The 23,002-nt window shown below is 32.9% G+C and overlaps 4 protein-coding genes and 1 non-coding gene across 6 annotated transcripts; 2 read left to right on the forward strand and 3 right to left on the reverse strand.

The window, feature by feature from the left end:
- Positions 1 to 2,803: 2,803 nt before the first annotated feature.
- Positions 2,804 to 4,173, forward strand: LOC102592135 (uncharacterized). The gene has a single exon (XM_006351353.2). It carries the CDS (start codon positions 2,890 to 2,892, stop codon positions 4,171 to 4,173), a length of 1,284 nt encoding a protein of 427 aa, XP_006351415.1. The 5' UTR covers positions 2,804 to 2,889.
- Positions 4,174 to 4,341: 168 nt separating this feature from the next.
- TRNAM-CAU (transfer RNA methionine (anticodon CAU)) lies at positions 4,342 to 4,413 on the reverse strand. Its single transcript has one exon. It is a non-coding gene; the product is annotated as a tRNA-Met (tRNA).
- Positions 4,414 to 5,024: 611 nt separating this feature from the next.
- Positions 5,025 to 8,988, reverse strand: LOC102601507 (eukaryotic translation initiation factor NCBP). Its single transcript, XM_006351298.2, has 6 exons — positions 8,753 to 8,988; positions 7,463 to 7,558; positions 7,277 to 7,381; positions 7,083 to 7,160; positions 5,511 to 5,630; positions 5,025 to 5,421 (listed from the first exon to the last, which is right to left on the reverse strand). The coding sequence occupies exons 1-6, from the start codon at positions 8,891 to 8,893 to the stop codon at positions 5,290 to 5,292; spliced, it is 672 nt and encodes a 223-aa protein (XP_006351360.1). The 5' UTR covers positions 8,894 to 8,988; the 3' UTR covers positions 5,025 to 5,289.
- Positions 8,989 to 10,467: 1,479 nt separating this feature from the next.
- Positions 10,468 to 12,220, forward strand: LOC102601839 (uncharacterized). Of its 2 annotated transcripts, none has more exons than XM_006351299.2 (3): positions 10,468 to 10,736; positions 10,936 to 11,319; positions 11,786 to 12,220. In XM_006351299.2, exons 1-3 carry the CDS (start codon positions 10,518 to 10,520, stop codon positions 11,942 to 11,944), a joined length of 762 nt encoding a protein of 253 aa, XP_006351361.1. In that variant the 5' UTR covers positions 10,468 to 10,517; the 3' UTR covers positions 11,945 to 12,220. The 2 variants fall into 2 exon arrangements, with proteins under 2 accessions (XP_006351361.1, XP_006351362.1); XM_006351300.2 differs by having other exon boundaries at positions 10,470 to 10,736; positions 10,939 to 11,319.
- Positions 12,221 to 14,211: 1,991 nt separating this feature from the next.
- LOC102602393 (adenylyl-sulfate kinase 3-like) lies at positions 14,212 to 18,181 on the reverse strand. The gene is made up of 7 exons (XM_006351301.2): positions 18,019 to 18,181; positions 16,493 to 16,640; positions 16,131 to 16,280; positions 15,324 to 15,442; positions 15,165 to 15,249; positions 14,768 to 14,814; positions 14,212 to 14,661 (listed from the first exon to the last, which is right to left on the reverse strand). The coding sequence occupies exons 2-7, from the start codon at positions 16,614 to 16,616 to the stop codon at positions 14,563 to 14,565; spliced, it is 624 nt and encodes a 207-aa protein (XP_006351363.1). The 5' UTR covers positions 16,617 to 16,640; positions 18,019 to 18,181; the 3' UTR covers positions 14,212 to 14,562.
- Between the last annotated feature and the right edge of the window lie 4,821 nt (positions 18,182 to 23,002).

The following is a 23,002-nucleotide window of genomic DNA, read 5'->3' on the forward strand; positions in this document are numbered from 1 at the left end:
CATTGCTTAGGACCAACAGGTCACACGACAAGTACTCGATCTACTTTGCGCGTTCCAGCCTTCAGCCCTTATAAAAGTGTGCTCTCTCTAATAACTTAAGCTTTTAGATGAGATGGTCACATACTTCATCCTGGTATCAGAGTAGACTTCACGTGAGGGGGCGTGTTGAGAATACAATCAAATGAGAAAAGTGTGCTCTCTCTAACAACTTAAACTTTTTGATGAGATGGTCACACACTTCATCATGGTATCAGAGTAGACTTCACGTGAGGGGGCTTGTTGAGAATACAATTAAATGATAAAAGTGTGTTCTCTCTAACAACTTAAGCTTTTAGATGAGATAATCACAGACTTCATTAATAGGTACTTCTACTATGTATAAGTAAAAAAAATCATTTATCCTTGAAAAAAGTTGTATTGCTATTCTATTTTTGAGGATAGTGTTGGTACAATATAGTCTAAAATCCACATACTCTATAATAAGGGACCAAAAATACATGTTTTAGTTAATGAATGTTGTAGATGCTTAAGCAATTATTTGAAGGATCGAAATTAAAATTTAACAATAATCGAAGGATCAAAAGTGCAATACCAGAGGGGCATATTTCCAATATGTACAATTGTGGGTTGAACAAAATAAAAATATTAAGTCAATAAGTCTAAGGTATGACAACATTTGAAAAAGATGTTTTAATCTTATGTTATAATTTTTATTTTTTTTATTTTTTTTTATTATCATTTTAAGGATTCAGCAAAAGTGCAAATTTGGAGTTTTTTGGTAGAAGGATTGATGGAATCTTTGAATGTAACAAAAAAGAGAATTTTTTGTTGGGTGATGAAATAAGAGCAAGTTTTGCAGGATTACATTGTCTATAATTAATTTAGTTACATCATTATCTCTTAATTAGTTAATTAAAATAATTAATTAATTCTAATCCGACCCCCTTCCAACCCACACCACAAAATAAAAAAATAAATAAAATCTCTAACTCCACTTAATCTTGAAACTTTCTTTAATCTCTTAATCAAGATATTGATATTTAAACTTAATTTTTTTCACTAGGTTAAACGGTTGATGGTATATATGGTATACCATCAACCATTCACTAGGTATATGTTGATGATAAACGTTAAGAAATCACAAATTTCATGATGTTGCAACTTACTCATTGACCACTAGATCACACCTAAATACTTATAGTTGTAATTTATTATAACATCATTAGTCCATTAGCTAACCAATTGCTTAAAATCTTAAACTTATAAAAATATAGTACTCCCTCTGTCCCAATTTATATGACTCACTTTCCTTTTTAGTCTGTTCCAAAAAGAATGACACATTTCTATTTTAAGTAACAATTTGCCTATAAAATGTCTTTTTTACCCTTAATGAAATGATTTACAACCACACAAATTTCTATCATTCATTTTGGACCATAAGTTTTAAAAGTCTTTCCATTTTTCTTAAAGTTTGTGCCAAATCAAAGTACATCATATAAAATGGGACGGAGGGAGTAGTAAATAGTAATAGAATATGATTGCTCAGCAAAAGTGAAAATTTGGCATTATTAGGCTAAACAAAATTTGAAATCTATGGATGACAACACTTGAAAAAGATGTTTAATCTTCTCTTATAAATTATATTTTCCTTGAGTATTTAGCTAAACAAGATTTACGAATAATCTTATGAGAATATTCCACTTTAATCATTAAAATTTGAAATTGTAATATATTATGATTCCCAGCAAAAGTTCAAATTTGGCGTTTTCTGGCAAAAGGATCAAAATGGCATCTTTGAATGTAACAAAATGGAGGATTCTTTGGTCACAGATTTTATAATTTGAATAAAAGAAAATAACTTTATAACGATATTGTTATATTATATTTTATCAATTTCTTGTGAAAAGAACCATATATTAGGGTTGTACATAGACCGGGTTGGATCGAATTTCTTAAATACCAAACCAAACCATTCATGTCTGATATAAACCAAATCAATCAATACATTCAGGTTTTTCAACCTCGAAATTTTCAAAAAGAATATTTATTATAAATCATAAAACTCATATTTTTTGTTCTTTTCGATAACAAGAAAAACTCTCAGTTCTTTGAATGCGCACAAAATAAATCTTGTAATCACACAATGAGAATCAACAAACCTTATGTGATGAGCTTAATCGAGAAAGTATACAGAAGCTTTCGAACCTGAGACTCTATTTAGGATTTAAAAAACCATTTCTCCTTACCACACTCATCAGTGATTAGCAAATATAATATACTAAGGACTTAGAAATTTTCAATGTTTTTAAGGATGTATCCATGTAAACAAGAAATTGACTCAAACTTTTGGATGAAAAGTCAAACCAACCACATGTAAACAGTAAAGAACATTGTCAAGTATTATAAAGTCAAATTTTTTTGGAGAAAATCAATCACAAAAATACATGCTCCCTGTTTCAATTTATGCGACACACTTTTATTTTAATCGGTCCAAAAAAGAATGACTATAACTTTATAGTCACACAAACATTTATGACTTGTTTGAGGCCACAAATTGTAAAAGTCTTTCTTTCTTAAACTCTGTGTGAAGTCAAACTATATCACATAAATTGAGACGATTGAGGAGTATGAAGAAAAGGTCTACAACATACAGAGGAATGAGTCTATCTTTCAGTATTAAAATCTTTTTCCATTTGAACATAAAAAAAGAGAATCAGAATATATCAACAACTACAAAACAAACACAAGAAAACAACACAAGACAGAAGCAAACTTTTAAACATTATAAATATCTCACAACTTATATATAAACAAGCAAACAATAAGAACAAAGACATGTAAACAACTTTGTTCTACTACTACTTGAATTACTCCTTTTTTGTTTCCACAATGGAAATTAACTTCCAAAAACATCAGCAAACAGAAGCAATTTCACTAAACAAAGCAACAAAATTCAAAGGGCGAAAACGAAGCAAAGGGCCTAATAGTTTTGTTGGTGTAAGACAAAGGCCATCAGGAAAATGGATAGCTGAGATTAAAGACACAACACAAAAGATAAGAATGTGGCTTGGAACTTATGAAACTGCTGAAGAAGCTGCTCGTGCTTACGATCAAGCTGCTGTTCTTCTTCGTGGATCAAATACACGAACCAACTTTCTTACAACTCGTGTTTCTCAAGATTCTCCTCTTGCTTTACGGATTAGGAATCTTCTCAAGATCAAGAAAATCTCAAAGGATAAAAACCTGGATTACTTAGCTGATTCCACAAGTAGTAGTAGTACTACTAGTGAAGTAATTAGCAATTGTGATGATCCAATTTCAAGTGAAAATGCAAAAAAGAGCAATCTTTATGAAAAATTACTTTCTTATGATCAAGAAAGTCAATTTTTCGACAGCAACTCTGTTCAAAGTAGTACTACCAGTGTGACTAGTTCAAACACCAGCAACTGTGATGATCCAATGTCAAGTGAAAATGCAAAAAAGAGCTATCTTTATGAAACACTGCTTTCTTACGACAATAACATACTCAGTATAATTCCACAAGTGGGGTCTGAGGAGAGTAGTGCGTACACAAACATTACCCCTATGTTGGGAGGTAGAGAGATTGTTTCCGATAGAGAAACAGTACTTTCTTGTGATCAAGAAAACCAACTAATTTTCGACAGTAACTCTGTTCAAAGTGCTACTACTAGTGTGACTAGTTCAAACATCAGCAATTGTGATGATCCAATTTCTATTGAAAATGCAAAAAGGAGCAATCTTTACGAAACATTACTTTCTTACAATAACATACTCAGTGTAATCCCACAAGTGAGGTATGAGGATGGTGACATTACCCCTACTTTGGAAAGTAAAGAGGTTGTTTCCAATAGAGAAATAACAGTACTTTCTTGTGATCAAGAAAGTCAAGTGTTTGATGATTTTAACACATACAAGCCTGATTTAGACATAAGCACATCATCATCATCATGTTCCTCATCATATTTTACGCGGACTGAATTATCATGGGATTTCGAAGAATTGTCAGATATTCCTTTAACAGAATTTGAGGTAATGAAAGTGGAAAGACAGATATCAGCATCACTTTATGCAGTGAATGGTGTTCAAGATTACATGGAAATTATACATGAGTCTCTTTGGGATCATCATCATCCCCTTTCTTATTCTTGGTAATATTATTGATCAATATTTTTAAGGTGTATCTATGTTACTATTACCTCTTGTTTTCATATTTTATTGAGTAAAATATGTTATAATTATGCATTTCTTGATTATTATTGGTCCAAGAAAATGCCTTTTGAATAAAATATGATTGAAAAAACTAAGAAAAAAGATATAATATATCAGAGCCAGGTTTCGATCCTGGGACCTGTGGGTTATGGGCCCACCACGCTTCCGCTGCGCCACTCTGATTTGTTGATATTATTTGGGAAATTTAATTTATATATCAATCGCCTTCATGTCAGACTATGGAATAGATGCCAGAAAAATATTCAAAGTTTGAATTTTTGATCGAATTCCATCTATTAAGCCTCGATATTTACAGATGATGAGAATCAGTATCAACCAATCATGTATCGGACACACTATCCCATAAAAACAGTAAATGACCCGCACACTCTTCCTTTTTCTTTAAATAGAGAGAAAGTGATAGCTAAATTCACGTTTTAAAGAATTTCAAAAATCTTTTGGTATGAAAGTGACTTTTTATAGACTTTTTTTCTTTTGGTATGATTGAAAGAAGAGATTTGGTTCTACAATTTCATTACAGCAGTTGTTATAATGATATAATCTGAGATCAATAAGAAATAACATGAGATTTTTGGGTTTTCTTCTTCAATTCAAATTCATAAATGGCATTATGAGATAAATTTTGAACTTGCTAATTAAATTTTTGAAGAAAACGCAACAAATAGATTGGACGTAGCAACTGCAAAATCTGGAATCTATACCACAGAAACCAGTTTAGACGTCGATTTTCGTCAGTATTCCATCAACATATGAACCAACTAATGTAAAACATATTACTGGGAATGACTCAATTGTCAATTATACTTGAGCCAGTACTGGGGATAATCCATTTGACAATAGAGTTATGCATACACATCAGAAGAATTACAGGCATTAAAGAGATTTTAGAGTGTCGGTAAAATCTAATTGTTAGCTCATATTACATGATCAACGTCAACCATTTTTGCCATGAAAATCACTTGACCAAATACCGACAGAACTATGCAAATCTCTTTTCTCAAAGTATAACAGCGAAATGATAGTTTAGCAACAACAGTATTATGATCTTATCCAAGTATTGCGGTAAGATGAGTTGTCGCGCAAGGAAGCATCATGGGCTTTGTATTCCATGACATAGCCACCAGGAAGCTTCAAGTGTCGCTTGATTGAGTCTCTCAATGCCATCACAGCCTAGCAAAACCAAGTCGATGTGAGTGTGTTTTAGTAGTTTAGACTAATATGGAATAAGTGGTATGTATTACGGATTACAATTAGCATACCTGCTGATCTGACGCATTACGATTCCATACACTCAAGATGTCTTCATTGAAACGAATGCTTAAAACAGCACCACATATGTTGTCACCATAATCGAGTTGATCACCTACCAAAGCAAGAACCTAGACAAGAAATCCATCACAGTTTAGTAAGTTGACACGAACACAAACATAATTAAACAACCAGTGGCCCTGATGTTATGAGCATGATACACATCAGTGAGAGGCAATCGTAGATACGTAGACTGTCAGTCCACATGATATTAACTCCATTTTCTTAGGGGGAAAGCCTATCAAAGTGGATTACTACACCGGACCTTCAAGTGTCACCTAGGCATTGCACTAAAGTCGGGGCCTAGAACACCCCACCTCAACATATTTATTGCTAAATACTAAAGTCTGTTCCTATCTTTCCTTTTTCTTATATAACCAGGATACCCGGGCCAGCTCGCGTGCACCTCGACTAATTCCACGGGGTAGCTCTACCACTTACTTAGACAGGTACCAGGGACAAATGGGAAAAAATTACCTACAATTGCGAAAATTTGCATCTGAAGTCACATTGACCCTATATGGATGATGCCAAATTAGCAATTTTACCTTTTTGAGGATGAAGGGACAATTTTATTTACAACACTCAGATATGCTGTAGTGATAAATGTGTGCATAACATATCATCCTCTCGTTCTCCAAAAGAAATATAATGATACAGAAAGTATTGGTAAACAAACATGATCATGACTCATGAGGGTAGCCTGACAAATCATTTTATACGAGTTCACCAAATTAATGCTTTACTTGTCTAGTGAAACTAACCAAATTAATGCTGATCCCAACTGATGTACGATTGAGGAGTTGATTGATTTTCTTTTGATCATTATATATGTGGAAACGATAACATCAATCCTACCTTCCAACATCTGTTTTGAGTAAATTCACAAGAAGCAAATGTATATACTCCAAGATGAGAATACTTCAAACTGACTCAATTTTTTGGTTAGATACTGGGAATCTAAGGCAGCATGCAAAATCCAGCTACTGACAAAAAAATGAGGAGGAACAACAATGCAACAACACATTCTTTAGGAGAACAGATTAGAGGATACTGATGTAAAAGTCTGGTCAGAGAAGTCACTTCAGCTTCTTCTAGTGCTCTTTCTTCTTCTTCTTCTCTTTTCATTTATATGGTAGACCTTGCTCCTTAAACCCCACATAGTCCCCCCTTGATAAGCAGCGTCTTTTCCAACTCCCCCCTTGATGAGGCCCCTATCATGGTTGGAGATAGATAATCTTTTTCACTAGACTATCCTCTTTTGTCAGCTTCTAGTGCTTACTTATGGAAACCTATGTGAGATTGTTTGCTAAGGGGCATCTCAGCATTCCTCGCATAAAATGGAGTTAGAAATTTCCTCTGTTTAGGAATTAATGTTTTATATTGTCTGAAGCTTACGATCTAAATTTCGTCATGGCTACCCATAGATTGAGTTAAAAATTTATTTCTGCACTTAATGTTTTGTAGCCATAAAAGTCCAGTTAAGTTGACAGAAAACAACAATATCGGGGCAGCTGGCTTACCAGGTCCTCCCAAAAACGCCCTGAGACAGCCTTTTTAAAACGAATTATCCACTTCCCACCATGGCAATTAGCAGAATCCTTCACAGACAAATATAATCAGGAAATTAACTCGGGTAAGAGATATACATAGTTAAGGACTTTAACAAAATTGAAGACAGAGAAAAGAAATAGTTAGTATGAGCACCAAAACTAACCTCCCATAAAGGACGAATACCCTCTTTGAAAAGATGCAAATCAGTTGGGCTGGGCAATGCTGATGGGCGAGCCAAGTGGCAGTAGCAAACCCAAAACCCTTCAACCTATGGATGAAGAACACATAATAGATTAAAAAGGCAATCAAATCCACATAAAGCCAAAAGACCAGAAATAAATTGACTTACAGTACTGAAATCAACAATTTTCTTTATATTGTCCTCGTACGATGTTTGTGTTCGAACCCCAGGTGTCCGGCGAGTGTACCAGAAAACAAACTTGTTCTGATCATGACAATGAAGCTAAGTGAGTACCAGAAGCACAATTCATACAAGAAAAAGAAAGCAAAAGATGAAAAGTAAACAAGGCTAGAAAATAATACTGTGCTTACGGAACTACGAAATCGTGTCATATTTTATTTTTTTACAAAGAGTGGGAAAACAGAGCACGATAATACGCTGCAAGCATATGCTAGTCATCAATTCTAAAATCCTCCTGGCCTGACTGGCACAGTGAACATGTTAGTTTTGGCCATCTCCAAAGAAGAAAAGCAGAAAATTGCAGGCACGTCACAAATTTGACCACCACTGTGGGTGTTGATTATTTTAAAAATAGAAGCTACTAGTAAAATAGAGAAGAAATGCAAGCATATTAAATCACAGGATCCTACAAGATCATCAGACTCTACTATGGGCTTTCAGGAAGTAAGCATCACTTGTATGGGACATATGATACTCAAAATTTGCTACTTCATACTCATGAGCCTACTTCCAATTCCTGAATCTATTGTATTTACCGAATCTCCGGAGTATATTATGTATAAAGGTAAGATATTGATGCAGAATTCTCTCAGAAGCACTATGTCCAATCTTTATCACCTAAGATCATTAACTTATTTGTCCACATGTTGTATTTCAGCTCCCTAGTAGGAAGTGCCTTACTAGTAGTTTCAATGTTATGTATTTAGTTCAAAACAAGCCTCTGGATAAATTGATGTTCTTGCATAAATGTAACGAGGTCCTACAACCAGTTTATTACTTCGTAACTTAAGCAAACTATATTTTTTATGACAATGGTGACCGAACCAACTTATGTACACCATAACTATTCCACCAATATACCAACTTAATAATATTTATTCAATAAAAAGTAGAACTTTCAATAAAGCAATCACATCAACAACCTAACAGAAGAATAGTATGAACAAAAGCATACAAATTTGAACTAATCTAAAAATTATGCAAAATAATATTGTAAACATTATTTGAGAAATAGTCACAAATTGCATAAAACCCCAAACAAAACAACAAGTCTGAACAAAAAGCATAAAAATTTAAACTCAATAAACCTGAAAACTAAATATAACAAAATAGCTGCAAATCGCATCAAACAACCTAGGTTTGAACTTGATGAACCTAAAAATAAAATAAAATAAAATACTTTGCTGAAATAGCAGAAATATAAAACAAAAATGAAACCTTGAGAGGATGCAAGCCGGCTTTTAGGTCAACGGCGATGCGTTCACGATCCTCGGCGGCTATTGAGGGGTCGATAATTAGGGATTGAGTGTTGTTCGTGTTCTTGTTATCCAATTCTTTCTTCTCCGGTGTCACTTCCATTTAGTTCCGGCGAATCTCCGGCGACAACTCTTGTATCTGGTTTTTTCGAAAAGAGGATTTTTCAGAATGAAAACGAAGAGGGATTGTATATGACTGCGGCTCCCCTTCTTCTACAAACGAATCGGGTTGTCCCAGACCCATTTCGACAATCGGGTCAACCCGGTACCAAACTAAATTGTTTAAAATCCAATACATTTACTTTTAAAATAATTATAAATAATTTTTATCTGATTTAAATTGATAAAAAAAAGATTCTCATAGCAGATAGGTAACCAATTAATATAGCATATTTAATTACGTTGATTTTACAAAATAAAAGTCGTTAGGATATAAGTGCACATCACTTAAATCTTTTGCATTATTAGAGTTTGAATTTTGCATTTCTACTATTAAAGTTGTATTCAACTTTCCTTCAATTATATTAGGTAGAAATTGCTTGCTAAATGGTCCAATTCCATACATAATACAACCAATAATATTTGTGTCATGGTAAAACTTTTGAAATTTATGGGATAAATATATTTGTAGTCTCTTGACAAATATAGGTGTTTACATTATAGTTTATTCTGATTGAACATCTGAACACATGATAAAGTTGTCTAGTTTCAACTAAAATCTCCTTGGATGTACAAGGATTTTGAGAGACATAATTTAATTTAAAGTTACATCCAAGGGTAAGCTCAAATCGAGGTGTACGCAAACTGATCGACCTGAAAAAAATCTAAAGTGATGCAAACCATGGTTCAATTTTATCCAAATAAGAAACATTCAACTAATAAAGATGACTATGTACTAATCCAATTAATAATTGAGAGAAATATCCATAGCTTGCCCAAATAGAATAGCCTCCTTATATGTGGTCCTATAGGAGTGATATTTTTCACATAGTGATAAGCTTCCACCTATCTACTATATCACCATCATAACAAAAGAAGAAGTTTCAAATATTCACTCTCCAAAGTGCAAGAAGACATCTTCCATATTGAGTGCCTTCTTTGAATAAAAATCCCACATTACTTTACCATCAAAGCCACTCTCTTTGACTTCAATTCCCAAAACAATCAGAACTCCATCACATTTAAAGGTGTGACTCAGTAATCAATGAAGTGATCGATAATAATGAGATCTCATGTCTAATTCAATAAAAGTAAAAATACTAGGTGAATTACTCATCTATTCAAGTCTTGATAAATAAAGTTAGTTGGTTCTCTGTATTGATAAGAGGTGCGACCTAGTAGTCAATAAAGTGATCGGGAATCATGAGATTTCATGTTTAAATCATAGTAAAAGTAAAAACACTATGTGGTTTTACACATCTGTCCAAGTCTTGATGGATAAAGTTAGCTGATACTTTGTAAAATATGACATGTGAATCTAACTCAACCCCAAAAATTAACTCACGAAGTAGGATTTTCTCAAGTCCATATAAAAGAGACCACCGGTCCATTTCCAGGTCAACGTGGGACTCTAACCCCTCTAACATAAATAACCGTAGAATTAGTCGAGGTACACACAAGCTGACGCACCACTAGAGGGGTAAAAAGGAATCAGGACTCCTCTAAATTCCAAACTATTTAACCTCTACTGCTCTAACTCCCCTGCTTTCATTCATTGAGAAAAAAAAATGGATCTTCAAGAGTGGGAACTTCTTTCTGATAATGGACTTCTTGAAGTACTCCATGATGATAGAAACAAGTTTTTGTCTAGGGAGTATTCTTCTGATTCCAAAAGAGTGCCAAATCAACTAGTAATTCCATTACTAATTCAACAAGAATCAAGTATACAAAAACCTCAAGAAGATGAAGAAGTTATTAAAGAAGTTATCACCAAGGTTCCACTTGAGGTAAACATGTTACCACCTAATATCAAAGTTTCAAACTTTAGATCGTGATCATCTCGTCTAAAAGCTTAAAATGGTTATCTTTTCATCCAAAGTCATTTTTCATGAGTCAAATTATGTTAAATACTGTGACTGTCTCATCTGAAAGTTTAAACTGTTAAAGAAAACGCTACTTTAGTTACTTACTTGTATGGTATCTTAACAGGATGAGGAAGATAAAAAGTCACAAGTTTTCTTCAAGAAAATGAAGGAAAGTGAATTTGAAAACATGAAATTGGATTCACCCAAGTTTAATAACAAGACTAGTTCTGTGTCTCAAATTGATTCAATGAGTTTCCCCTTTGAGGATAAAGTTGAAGTCTTGGAAGTTGAAAAGGAGAGTTTGATCAAGAAAAGGGAAATTAATGAAGAGAACAATAATGGTGGAATTAATCTATGGAACTGGAGATTGACTGGAATTGGTGCTATTTGTTCATTTGGGGTTGCAGCTGCTGCTGTTACAATTTACATCTTTATTGGAAATCATCAAAAACAGAAACAGCATAAGCAGAATCAGAAGCTTAAATTCCAATTTTCTGATGATAAGGTTTGTGTAGTTATGTTGTCATATTATTCTTGCAAATTATGTTTCGATAATTGTTTTACTGAGCCGAGTGCTGTCAGAAACAGTCTTTCTACCTCACAAAGGTAGGGTAAGGTCTGTGTGCATCCTATCCTTTCCAGACCCCACTTGTGAGATTACACAGCATATGTTGTTGTTGTAAGGTCTGTCTAAATATAGTGAATAGTGGTTAGTTGAAGCTCTCACCTTACCAACAAGCCGAGAGCTGCTAATGAACCGGCACTTTTTATGTCACTTATAAGCCTTGGTGGTATTCACCCTTCAGTAGCGTAGCCACATATAGTGAACAGTGGTCAGTTGAACATCTTTAGTCCGAAAATCATACATATAGATGAAAAAGCTACCGTCATTGGAAAAATCTCCAATTATCGTTCATTTTGATATGCATTTCACCTCACTTATCTAACAAATTGTTCATGTGGAACTGCAGAAAATGAAGCAAGTGGTTCAGCAGCCTGCAACAAAACTGAATGAAGCAATTCGTGGAGTAAGAGGATCAGTTCCTATAACGAAGAAACACATCACAGACGTTGAGGGATTACTTTTACGCTCCTTGGAGCATATTCAAGACTGTTTATCTGTCTCTTGAATCGTTTTTACGTTCCATTAGCCATAGTGGATCAAACAACGGGTTGAATATATATGTAAAACTATAACAAGTGTAGGTGAATTTAGATCTCAACTTAGAACTCACAACGTCTAAATTGTAGATCCTAGTATCTAAACATATGATCACTATACATGTTGTATATATATTGTATTCCAATTTCCATGAGTTTGTACTAATTAAGTTCAATTGTACTGAAAACTGGAGTTTGGTTCAGAGATATACACAACTATTTGAATACATTGGGTTTTATAGGTGCTTCTGTGTGTGCTTAATTTCTATGTTGCTCGATTTCTTTTTCAAACTGCTTTGATGTGCATTACTTGAGTCGAGGTCTTTCAAAAATAGTCTTTCTACCTTCACGAGGCTAGGTATGTGTTACTTGAGTCGAGGGTGATCTTTGATCCTATTTTGAAATTTGTGAAAGTAAACATGCTACCACATATAAAATTTTATGTTCTGTGTTTGCTACAGTACAGAACTTTCACACTAACAAACCATATACAGCAAATTAATGTAACAACATATTCAGCATAATCCGGGTCTGGGAAGGATATAGTGTAAGCAAACCTTTACCCCTACCCTATCCGTGGAGGTAGAGAGACTATTTTCGAAATACCCTCGGCTCAAATCAGCAAATCAAAGTAGTTATGAAAAAGGAAATATGGCAGTGAAGAAAACACAACAAACTAATACGGAGAGTAGTACACACAATAAACAACTGTTGTTAACATACATATCAAAACAAAAAACTACAAAATTATTCAAATTTCTTAATACAAAACTAAAATATTCAGCTTTTGATTAGATTATGTATTTAATTACAAACTCAGTAACTAAACCAAGCTATGAATTCCCTAACAAATCCACAAAACTGATAAACTTCAAATCCCGACTCTGCCTCATTCAGGTAGCCACAAGTTTGAATATTGATCATCTAATTCAGAATCAGAATCAGAAAGAAAAGGATTAGGCATAGGGAAACAAAAGAAAATCCGAACACAGAGACTAAATCGACGAAATTCTTGAAAAGGAAAACAGAAGAGAAGATAAAGAACTTCATCACTGCTCAATCTTTCTGTGTTGCCATTGCAATATTGACAAAACTCTGCAGATAAATTTGCCACAGCCACAATCAGTTGAGTGTTAAAAACCATTCTTGCAAATTCAGAAAAACTCTAAAACAACTTGCTAAAAATATAAATATATTAGAGAAAAATATTATTGAATTGTTGTGTCTGACCCTATTTATAGACACTGCACAATGCCTGTTTCTATTACTATTACTATTCCTATTCTGAGTAGGATTCTTAAACTTAGACAATTTTTATTATATTAAAAATTACTAAAAACGACACAGATTTATTAATTTAATTATTTACAGCAATTTGGAGTTTGGAGGCCAAGTGGACGGTTAGTGTTATTAACTTTTAGCAAACAATTTTTTATTTTTCTAATGACTGCACTTTGCATGCCATTCTTTATAATTTTAATGATTGAATCAGCCAATAAAGTAGCAAGAGCCAGTAAATGTGTGACAAATCCTGGAAGTTGTTACTGTTTCACATCATTAAAAGAAAACTAAAGAATTTATTTTGACAATCATGGTATTCAAACCAGCTTGTGGGCGTCTAGATTTGAACATATGAGTAAATTTTTATTTTTTTTATGACAAGGGAAATTCGTAGCTGCTACCCTTTGGTTGCTCACAGGGTAAAAATCTGGTTCCTATGCAATAGCTCGCAAATCACATCGGAGAGGTAACTCGCACTAGGCAAGCCATTGCGACGAGCTCAACCCAGAAGGCAAACCCCTTGCTTCCGCTAGCAAGGGGTTTCAAACTTGAGACCTCCAACATGGAAGTCCCAAGTCCAAACCACTGGACCACCCCAAAGGGTACATACGAGTAATATTTTTGTCTTTAGCTAATTTGAACTTGAGACTTCACGATTCTCGAGACTATTTTCATTGACCATTAGGTCATCCTTAGGTGCTAAAGGAAACCAAAGAATTACTATGATGTTGTCTGCTTCCTTTTTGAAATGAATCTATTTCCAGCATCCTATCCATAGTGTGCTCTTTAATCCTAGTTTGCAGTTTCAGATCCGTATCAAATTCACCAGTTAATCGTAGTTAACAGTTTCAGCTTCTCCGTAACAAGGTCACGATCGATATGGTCACTAGCATGAAGACAGTTCATAGAAGCACCTTGACATCAATTCACTTCCAAGATGGATGAAAAAAACACATCATTAAAGAGCAATTAGATAATCTTCCCCTCGGAAGTTTGCGCGAAAAAGTAACAATGGTGATTGTATTGTCTGCATGACATTTGAATTCTGAAGCCAAGTAAGTCATAAAAATGTTACAGTAAACAGATGATAATTCGAGATGTCGATGGTGCATAACTAACTCTGCAGTATATAGTTGTATCACATACTATGGACCTAGACACTAGATGAACATATATGTACCATCTAAAATTGATCATATCAAAAAAGCACATATAATGGTTGAAACAGATGGAGGGAACTAGACATTTTCGGTAATTCCCTCTGCTGAGTCTTTTCTTGTTATCTGCAGCAGTGCATGCACGGTCACTAAGCTTCCAAAAAGCCTCCATTCTCCATATAAGAAACTACTTGTCCCGCCATCTCATGTGGTGTAGGAACTATTCCGTCTTTTAGTTGTAGTTCAATCTAACCAGAGAAGCAAAAGTTCGGAACAGAAGTTATTACGAGAAAACAGAAGGGAATTAACAATCTTTTGAAAGCTTAGCAGCAGCAGAAGTAATATAATACATACCTCACAATTCAAAGGTGGTTCATAAGGATCATCTATTCCAGTAAAACCTACAAAATGAGGTGCTAAAAATTCAATAAAATTTGATGTAAGAATACTAATAAAAGACAAAAGTTCGACTCAAATTGTCAGTCCTCTGATGAACATCTTTCAAATTGGCGACTTACAACGGCTATCAACTAATAGTGCCATGAAGCATGGCAACAAGAATTACTCAAACAGTTTAAATGCAAAATTTTAAGCAGAACAGCTGTTGACAGATGCAATTTATTATTTACAGTGTTGCAAATTTGTGTATCTAATAACTGAGCAAAGTAACTCCGTGATTACTCGAGTTAAGCATCATTTGTAGGAATACAAAGTTTATACAGATGTGGAAGCAATATAGGCTACAACACACCTTTGATTTTACCCTCACGAGCTAGCTTGTAGAGGCCTTTTGGATCTCTATCTTCACACAGTTGTAGAGGCATATTCATAAAAACCTGAAAGTCACAAGAAAAGGAATGTTACATAACGCAAAAGATTTCTACAATAGATCAATGAACATGAGACTTGCCTCAATGAACTTTTTATCTGGCAATAATGCGCGGCAAGCATCACGATCCTTTCTGTAAGGAGATATCAAACTTGCAATGCAAATTAATCCAGCATCTGCAAAGAGATTTGCAACTTCCCCTGAACAAATTCACGGGTAGTACAGAATCAGGAACTACAAAATATTTACCAATACATCTCATACCAAAACTGAGAAATATCTAGAATAATTCAAAATTTTATCCACAAGAAACTAAAAGGTTCCGCTCAATCAGGTAGCATTGAAGTTATCCAGAGACGCGCAAAGCTATTCCCACCAGTCGGGGAACAACTAGGATCTAACAAGGGTTTTTAAAAAAAGATGCAAAAAATGTTACATCTAGAAGCTTCCCTAATGTTAAGGAGATCCAACAGTTTATATATGTAGAGAAAAATTATCTTACTCTACATGGGTGTAATTTCCAGACAGAAGGGGTTCAACTGGGAACTCCGTTCCTTACCTTTAGCTCCATTACTACATTTAGACACTCCATTTCCTTGTAAATCAAAATGGGGAGTGGACATGAATGGAATGGTGGAAATAACCGTCACCTTTTTTCACATTTGCTTTATTTCATTGTTTCAAACCTCCCTCCTCTTCTCTAAGTGTTTACAAGTCGTTTGTGAACTTAAGAATTTGAAATAAGAGGTCCCAGAGAGGTTGAAGATTGTTCTTAAGTTAATCTAAAGAGACAAAGATATGCAACATACTATTTGCTGAAGTTGTCTCCAAATCTCTACCACAAGCATCTAAAAATCTCACCAATAGACAATTTATGAATACACTTACCAGTCCTACGTATATTCTCAGTCCGGCTTTCTGGTGAGAACCCAAGATTCTTGTTCAGACCATGCCTAAGGTTGTCACCATCAAGAACGTATGAAAGCTTACCCCTTGACTGCAATTCTCTACCTAGGGAACATGCAAGTGTGCTTTTTCCTGCACAAATTCAGATAAAATCTTGAAAAACAATGGCAAATGCATGTCGAAAAGGTGAGCATCTAAAACTTTTGAACCCCTTGTGGAAGGCATTTTCTTCCCTGCCTCTAAACACCATTTTCTCTTATTCCTCTAAACATAAGTACAAAATATACGAGTTCACTGCAGCTAATACAAAAGGCAAATAATAAGTAACTGAAAATTATACTAACCTGATCCACTGAGACCTGTGATCCATACAACACATCCCTGTTGGTTAAGCATCTTTTCCCTTTCCGCCTTCCCAACTGGATTTTCATGCCAGAATATGTTTGCCGGATTGCCCATAGTAGACATCAAGAAATAGTAACCTTTGATTTCCTAGTTACACATGAAAATGCCAGAGGTTATTAAGAGCACCATGCTAGGTCCTATGGGAAGTTAATCAGTTGCTGTATTGAAACAGGATTCTCGTGTACCGATTACTTCAGCACAGATGAAAAGAATGAAGATTTTGGAGAATGTAGGGACTTTTATGGTTTAGAACACCCTTTTCTCTTCTGATCTTTGAAATCTAATTCACAGATGAAGAAGTACCACTTAACATTAACCTAAGCATGTTATGATCCAATAAGGAGTAAGATAGTCCTGTCTATAAAAACGCGTTGACAAATCAAGTTAAAGGCATAAGAGAAGGGGATCACGACGGTACAAGAACTAACATTGCAAGATAGTCTAAAAAAATTCATCATCCTTGTTAAATTAGGGTGTAAAAGTACTTTGATTATAAAAGAAGGTAGGACCTTGTTGGATCTAGTGATTATGGCCTCTAAAGGACAGAGATTTAATCGATTGAAGAGTTTTGTATTCATTTACACCCTCAATAAACAAAAGCCTACATGGAAACACCAATGTTATGCTTTAAGCCAGACAACAAGTCGTGCAACGTAACTATAAAACCCAAAAATCGAGTAAATAACAAGATAGATAGGTACCACCTATTCAAAATTCCAAAAGCTATTCTTCATACCAATTTCTACCATATATCTGATGAAAGGTCACTCAGGGTTCAAAGTAACAACAACAACATATCCAATATATAGTCCTACAAGGTGGGGACTGGGGAGGGTACAGTGTCCCCAAACCTTACATAGCCGAGGTAGAGAGGCTTGTTTCCGAAAGACCCTGGCTCGGGTAATGCATATCAAAGATTTGAGAAATGCTCTCAATATAATCACTTTGTATACATTTTCCACTTCACATACGTTATATTCAATTTCAAAGACAAGATACAACAACAAAAACAACAACATACCCAATGTATTAAGCAAGCTATCTAAGTTCAATAAAGAATATTAAGGCTCTTTCCTATTACATTTTCACAATTCATAAACAAAAAGTACATGTATCAATCAAATGTAGCTAACTTTTAGTTCCTAAATCTCTATTCCCCAATAAAAGCACAAAAGCTTCCCCACCCAAACAGGCAAATGGGATCTTGAAATCTCTAGTGAAAATTAAACTCTCATTCTCTTGGTATTTCCATCAAAGATCAAACCTTTCCACAAAACAAAAAATACCCATCATAACAAAAATCCAAAAAATCCCAAGAAACCATTTTTTAAACACAATTTGGAGAAACCTAAATAGACAAGTAAAACAAGAATTCAAATTTATATCACCCCTTAATAAGAAATCAAACAATCTAAGAGATCTAAAAGAAAAACAAAACATATGGCCACAGAAAATGATCATTTACCTGATAAAGAAGAACCTACAAAGCTGAAATTACAGGGAAAAAATGAGCTATGAAAGAGCAAAAATATGAATTTGGAATTGGGAATTTGTTGTTTTACTTCAACATTTTATGATACAGATGAAAACTCTAAGCCGTTACTGACTGAGTTGTATTTTGACACATGTCCTAATTAGTTTATGAAATCATAATTCGCCCAACCTATTAGACTACTTATTTATTAATGCGATTCATTAAAAAATGTATTGATATATAATTTGTTTTTTTTTGTTAAAATACTTTTAATATGTTATAGATAATTAGATTATAAAGAAAAATATTTATTTTATTAAGTATTACCGTATAAGATTGTAAAAGAAACAAATTAAACATGTAAAAATTAAACGAGTTGGATTTTGACTCAATTTTTTATCCATTTTAAGTTAATTTATATCTATCAGAGTATTTTTTTTTAGGGAAAATTGTATAAAATAGTAGCAAACTATTAATTTAAATTAAATGATATAATCACAGTTTGATTTAATTGTAATCCGTAACAAATTGTTGCCATTCACCTCCCTTCCTGAAATTCTTGCTCGCCACTCTCGTTTCTCGCTGGTAGTCTGTCCCTCGCCTCTCTCACTTTTATACAAACACAAATGTATAAAATGCATTTGTGTGTTGTATAAAGTGAGAGAAAACTGTATATATACATATCGTTTCGTTCGCATCTCTCCCCAGAGAATCTCGCTCGCCACTCTCACTCGCCTCTCTCACTTTATACAAACACAAATGTATAAATTGCGTTTGTGTTTGTATAAAGCGAGGGAAAATTGTATATACAAATGCAAATACATATATTTTCATCCTATACACTTATAATTATACAAATAAAGATCTTCCCCTGCCCAGTTTTCTTTTGTCTTTCTCTCTTTATACAAACACATATTATACAATTGATTCTTTTGTATATATATATCGAAACAGATTATACAATTGATTCTTTTGTATATGTATACCGAAATATACATATTAATAGTCATAACAAACATAAAGTTTGCTATGGAGTGCAATTATAAAACTATAGTTCTAGCATACAAATATGATTTTTATGTTTGCTAAACCTAAAATTTACTCTCTTTTTTTATAATTATTAATTTACTTATTCATTAGCTCAACCAATCAACTCAAATTTAGCTCAATTCATCTATTTATCACATCTAAGTGTCGTATTAATACTTATTTTTGGTGCAAACTAAAAACTCCTAGGAAGAAACTCAAGTTAGAATCTTAAAGTTTTTTTTTTTTAAGTTTCTAGTTTCGTAAAGTGTATATGTATATACACTACATATACACTTTTATTGTATATTTTGTGTATGAGTATGTATATTATATGTATAGTCTATAGATTAAATTTATATTATCTATACATTGTACACTTATTTTATAAATTAGATAACCCAAAGGCATTGAACAATAATTTTTCTTTTTCCATAAATATCAAAAGATGAAATAAATTACCAAAACAAACCCTCAATAGAATGGATCTCAACTTTGTTCAGGCCCAATGCAAGTTTAATATGGGCTATTTAAGCTGGGGATTTACTGGACTGACAAATATTCAAGCCCAAGTTAGCTCAAATCACTGAAAATGAACACTGAATTCTAATATGATTTCATCATTAAAAATCGAACGGGATCGATCGAATTCAATAGTCTTATTTAGAACCTGTACTTGTAGGGGTGTAACTATGTTATAGTCAAAGTGTCCAATTGGACACCCTTCATCAGAAAATAACATCGTATATATAAGTAAAATGATATACGAAGTGATTAAATAACATATTCTGGACATCCTTGACAAAACAAAATGTTGTAGCCCAGTGATTTTAGACGCTTTGAAAGAGCCTTAAGGTGCTCACGTGTTTGAATCTCACTAGCTCTCCTTTTTTTTAACACCTTTCATGAAATTCCTGGCTCACGTGTTTGAATCTCACTAGCTCCCTCTTTTTTGGATACCCTTCATGATATTCAACCAGTTGTGAATTTCATGCAACTAATTAATCTGAACTTGTCCCTTTCAACACCAACTGCCAAAAAGAAAACACTTATAACATAAAAATCATACCACATTTTGTCTATGATATTATTTTTTTCAATATTAGAAAGATTGATTGGTGTCCAATAATTAATAATATATTAATTTATTCATACATGTAATGGAGTTTTCTTGTCCTTTTTCTACCTTATTTCTTTCTGTCTGTAGGGGACACTATGATATAATTCAGTATATTTGCTTAGTTGTTCTTGTTTTTAACTTATATGTTGAAAAAAAAAAAAAAAAAAAAGAGAAGAGAAATGTATAAAAGTTGGGTTGCATTTATATTAGAAAACAATATTATTAATTCAATTATAATTTTATGATATTAGTATGAGGTTGATGTAAGAACTTATAATCATAAATTTTAAATGTTGGATGTGCTTGGGAATGGAATACTCTTTCATTCCCTTTTAATGTATAATATCTTATTTTTTTCTTTTTATTTAATATTTGATATTTATTTTAAGGTATCGATTAATTCAGATTTATGTCACATATAATAACGATTGAAGGGGAAAACTTAGGCTATGAAGACCCCCACCCATTTGGTTGGGATTTAATAATTGCTTCAATTGCCTTCTCCATACTAAATGTGTTTTTAGTTTAATTTATTTTTCATTTTTCATTGAATTTATATTAATATATTAAGGGGACAAATAATCATAATTTTTTTTGCTGAATGTGGTTCATAATTGATATTGGTATAATGAGGTATTTTTGTTGAGATTTACAAACTATAATGTTTTTTTCATTGTATCTAAATTAATGAGACATCTAAATTTGACGTCTGCATCTTTTTCTAGCTGAAGATAGACAAAAACAGAAAGATATAGACATTTAATCAATGTTTTTCTTGCGAAACGACTCTCCAACTCCTGAATACTTCTCTAAACCTACACATAATGGGAATTAATTAGCACACTATAATTAAGCTTCTATGTGTCTGTATAAAACAAGTTCCTTAAAAATGTTTTTTGATTTTCATGTTTGGTCGGTCAAAATATTTTTCTAGAAAAATATATTTTTTTAATGAGGAACACAACTTTTTAAATCAAAGTACATAAAATAATTTACTTAAGTGACATACTGTAAGTTCATCATCTCTTCTCGACCCACTCAACACCCCCACCTCCTCTCCTTGACCATCCAAACCCCCGAACCCCACTCCCCACCTCATCTGACACTCTCATAGTACTTTGCTAGATAACATATAAATACTTTTGAAATAATACATTTTGCTTATTAAATAAATAAGAAATCAACCTATTTTTCGAGAAAACATGATTTTATAGAAACATATTTTTCATAAAAATATTTTCCTCCGTATCTAACACAACTTTATCTCTGACTTATTACACTTGTGCTCATATATATAACATAACCAGTTATATATATATATATATATATATACAAAAAAAATCTCATGCCTATGTACCTAATAATTGGGGGAAAAAAGAAAAAGTTATATAAGCAATGAGTAGTAATTGAAGATTAATATTCCTTTTTATCCATTAGTGTTTAATTAATTAATTAACACCAATATCAGACAAAAATGACTATTTTAATATATGAATAATAAAATCCCTTTAATCCAAAAAAAAAAAAAGAATGAATAATATTGAATTAACTAACAACCTCTCATAATTAAAGTGGCAAAAACATGATTAGTACACCAAATTGTTTGGTACAAGGGATAAATTTATGATTAAATTTAGTTTTATTGTCGGAAGTGAATTTAATTTATTTATTTTAATCAAACTTTGGATTATTATTGTAACTTGCTTATCACCAAACAGTTGCAACAATAATCTAGACTCATAATAAGCCAGAAAACATTGTTGATCTAACAATACAAAACAACTTTTCGAGAGATTTTGATTTCGAACTCTGACAATGAAAAACATCCTAAATAACAGAGTTTTTTTTAGAGAAATAAAACTAAATCACCTTTCGAACCGTCAATCAAGTTTTAGCTGATACAATCTTTTTTTTAGACTTTTGGATATATTTTGAGCAACGTAACTTAAATTACAAGGACTCTAATAGAAAATAAAAACGATATTCAAACTCTAGAAAAATCCATCAAAATTTTAACTTTTATCTGTCCGAATTTCAGAAAATTTTCATGAAATTTCAACTTAAAAAATTCAAATTATAAGAACATTACGTTGAAATTCTATACTTGTCAGAATTTTTTATTATAATGAACAAGTAAAAATGAATCTCAGCCGAATAATTGGATTACTTATTTTTCATCTTTAGTTACTCTTTTAACTTTTTATAATCTTTAATTTATTCATTTGTTGATTGATAATTTATTTGGTCTTTTAAGCTAATCTCTACCAACTAATTAATAATTTATTGGGGGTGTCCCTACTTGAGCCAACATAAAAAATCTTCCTTGATTTGCTCTATTTGATCCCTCACAAATCACAATAATGTGTGGCTCTTTTTTCCTTTTTGTGTTATGTTTTAACTCATCTTTTGTCTCCAATTCCACTAACTGTCGGTGATCCCAATTAACCTTTATTACCATCTCGAGTTTCATTATCGCAGTTCGATATATAAAGTATTTTGTATTTATATCGAGTTTAAGAAGAGTTTTACCTTTGAAGAATGTAATTTAGATAATTTATTTTAATAGAAGTATTAATAGTTGTTTCCACGATTTGATTCATGATCTTTAACGACAATAATTTAGTTGCTTTGAGTATGTTTTTAGAAGCAAATGACACTCTTTGTAAATGTGTTGAAAGCCTACAACAACATCAGATCTAATGATAATTAACTCATGTTGGTAAAGGCATCGCTTTTGTTAATGTATGTACTTAATACCGCTAAAGTTGCTTTTATAGTAATCATATACACAAATACAATTTTATTATTACTTCAAGACTGGTCTCCTTC

The sequence above is a fragment of the Solanum tuberosum genome, unplaced genomic scaffold (genome assembly GCF_000226075.1).
Source record: "Solanum tuberosum cultivar DM 1-3 516 R44 unplaced genomic scaffold, SolTub_3.0 scf00129, whole genome shotgun sequence".
NCBI lineage: Eukaryota > Viridiplantae > Streptophyta > Magnoliopsida > Solanales > Solanaceae > Solanum > Solanum tuberosum.

Coding starts and splice junctions, on each gene's coding strand:
- LOC102592135 (XM_006351353.2), top strand. CDS start 2,890: ATGGAAATTAACTTCCAAAAACATCAGCAAACAGAAGCAATTTCACTA.
- LOC102601507 (XM_006351298.2), bottom strand. CDS start 8,893: ATGGAAGTGACACCGGAGAAGAAAGAATTGGATAACAAGAACACGAAC. Junction 7,559..8,752: donor CCGGCTTGCATCCTCTCAAG/GTTTCATTTTTG, acceptor TGTCATGATCAG/AACAAGTTTGTTTTCTGGTA. Junction 7,161..7,276: donor GTATTCGTCCTTTATGGGAG/GTTAGTTTTGGT, acceptor TTGTCTGTGAAG/GATTCTGCTAATTGCCATGG.
- LOC102601839 (XM_006351299.2), top strand. CDS start 10,518: ATGGATCTTCAAGAGTGGGAACTTCTTTCTGATAATGGACTTCTTGAA. Junction 10,737..10,935: donor TCACCAAGGTTCCACTTGAG/GTAAACATGTTA, acceptor ATGGTATCTTAA/CAGGATGAGGAAGATAAAAA. Junction 11,320..11,785: donor TCCAATTTTCTGATGATAAG/GTTTGTGTAGTT, acceptor GTGGAACTGCAG/AAAATGAAGCAAGTGGTTCA.
- LOC102602393 (XM_006351301.2), bottom strand. CDS start 16,616: ATGTCTACTATGGGCAATCCGGCAAACATATTCTGGCATGAAAATCCA. Junction 14,815..15,164: donor TCGTGAGGGTAAAATCAAAG/GTGTGTTGTAGC, acceptor CTCATTTTGTAG/GTTTTACTGGAATAGATGAT. Junction 14,662..14,767: donor AACCACCTTTGAATTGTGAG/GTATGTATTATA, acceptor TTCTCTGGTTAG/ATTGAACTACAACTAAAAGA.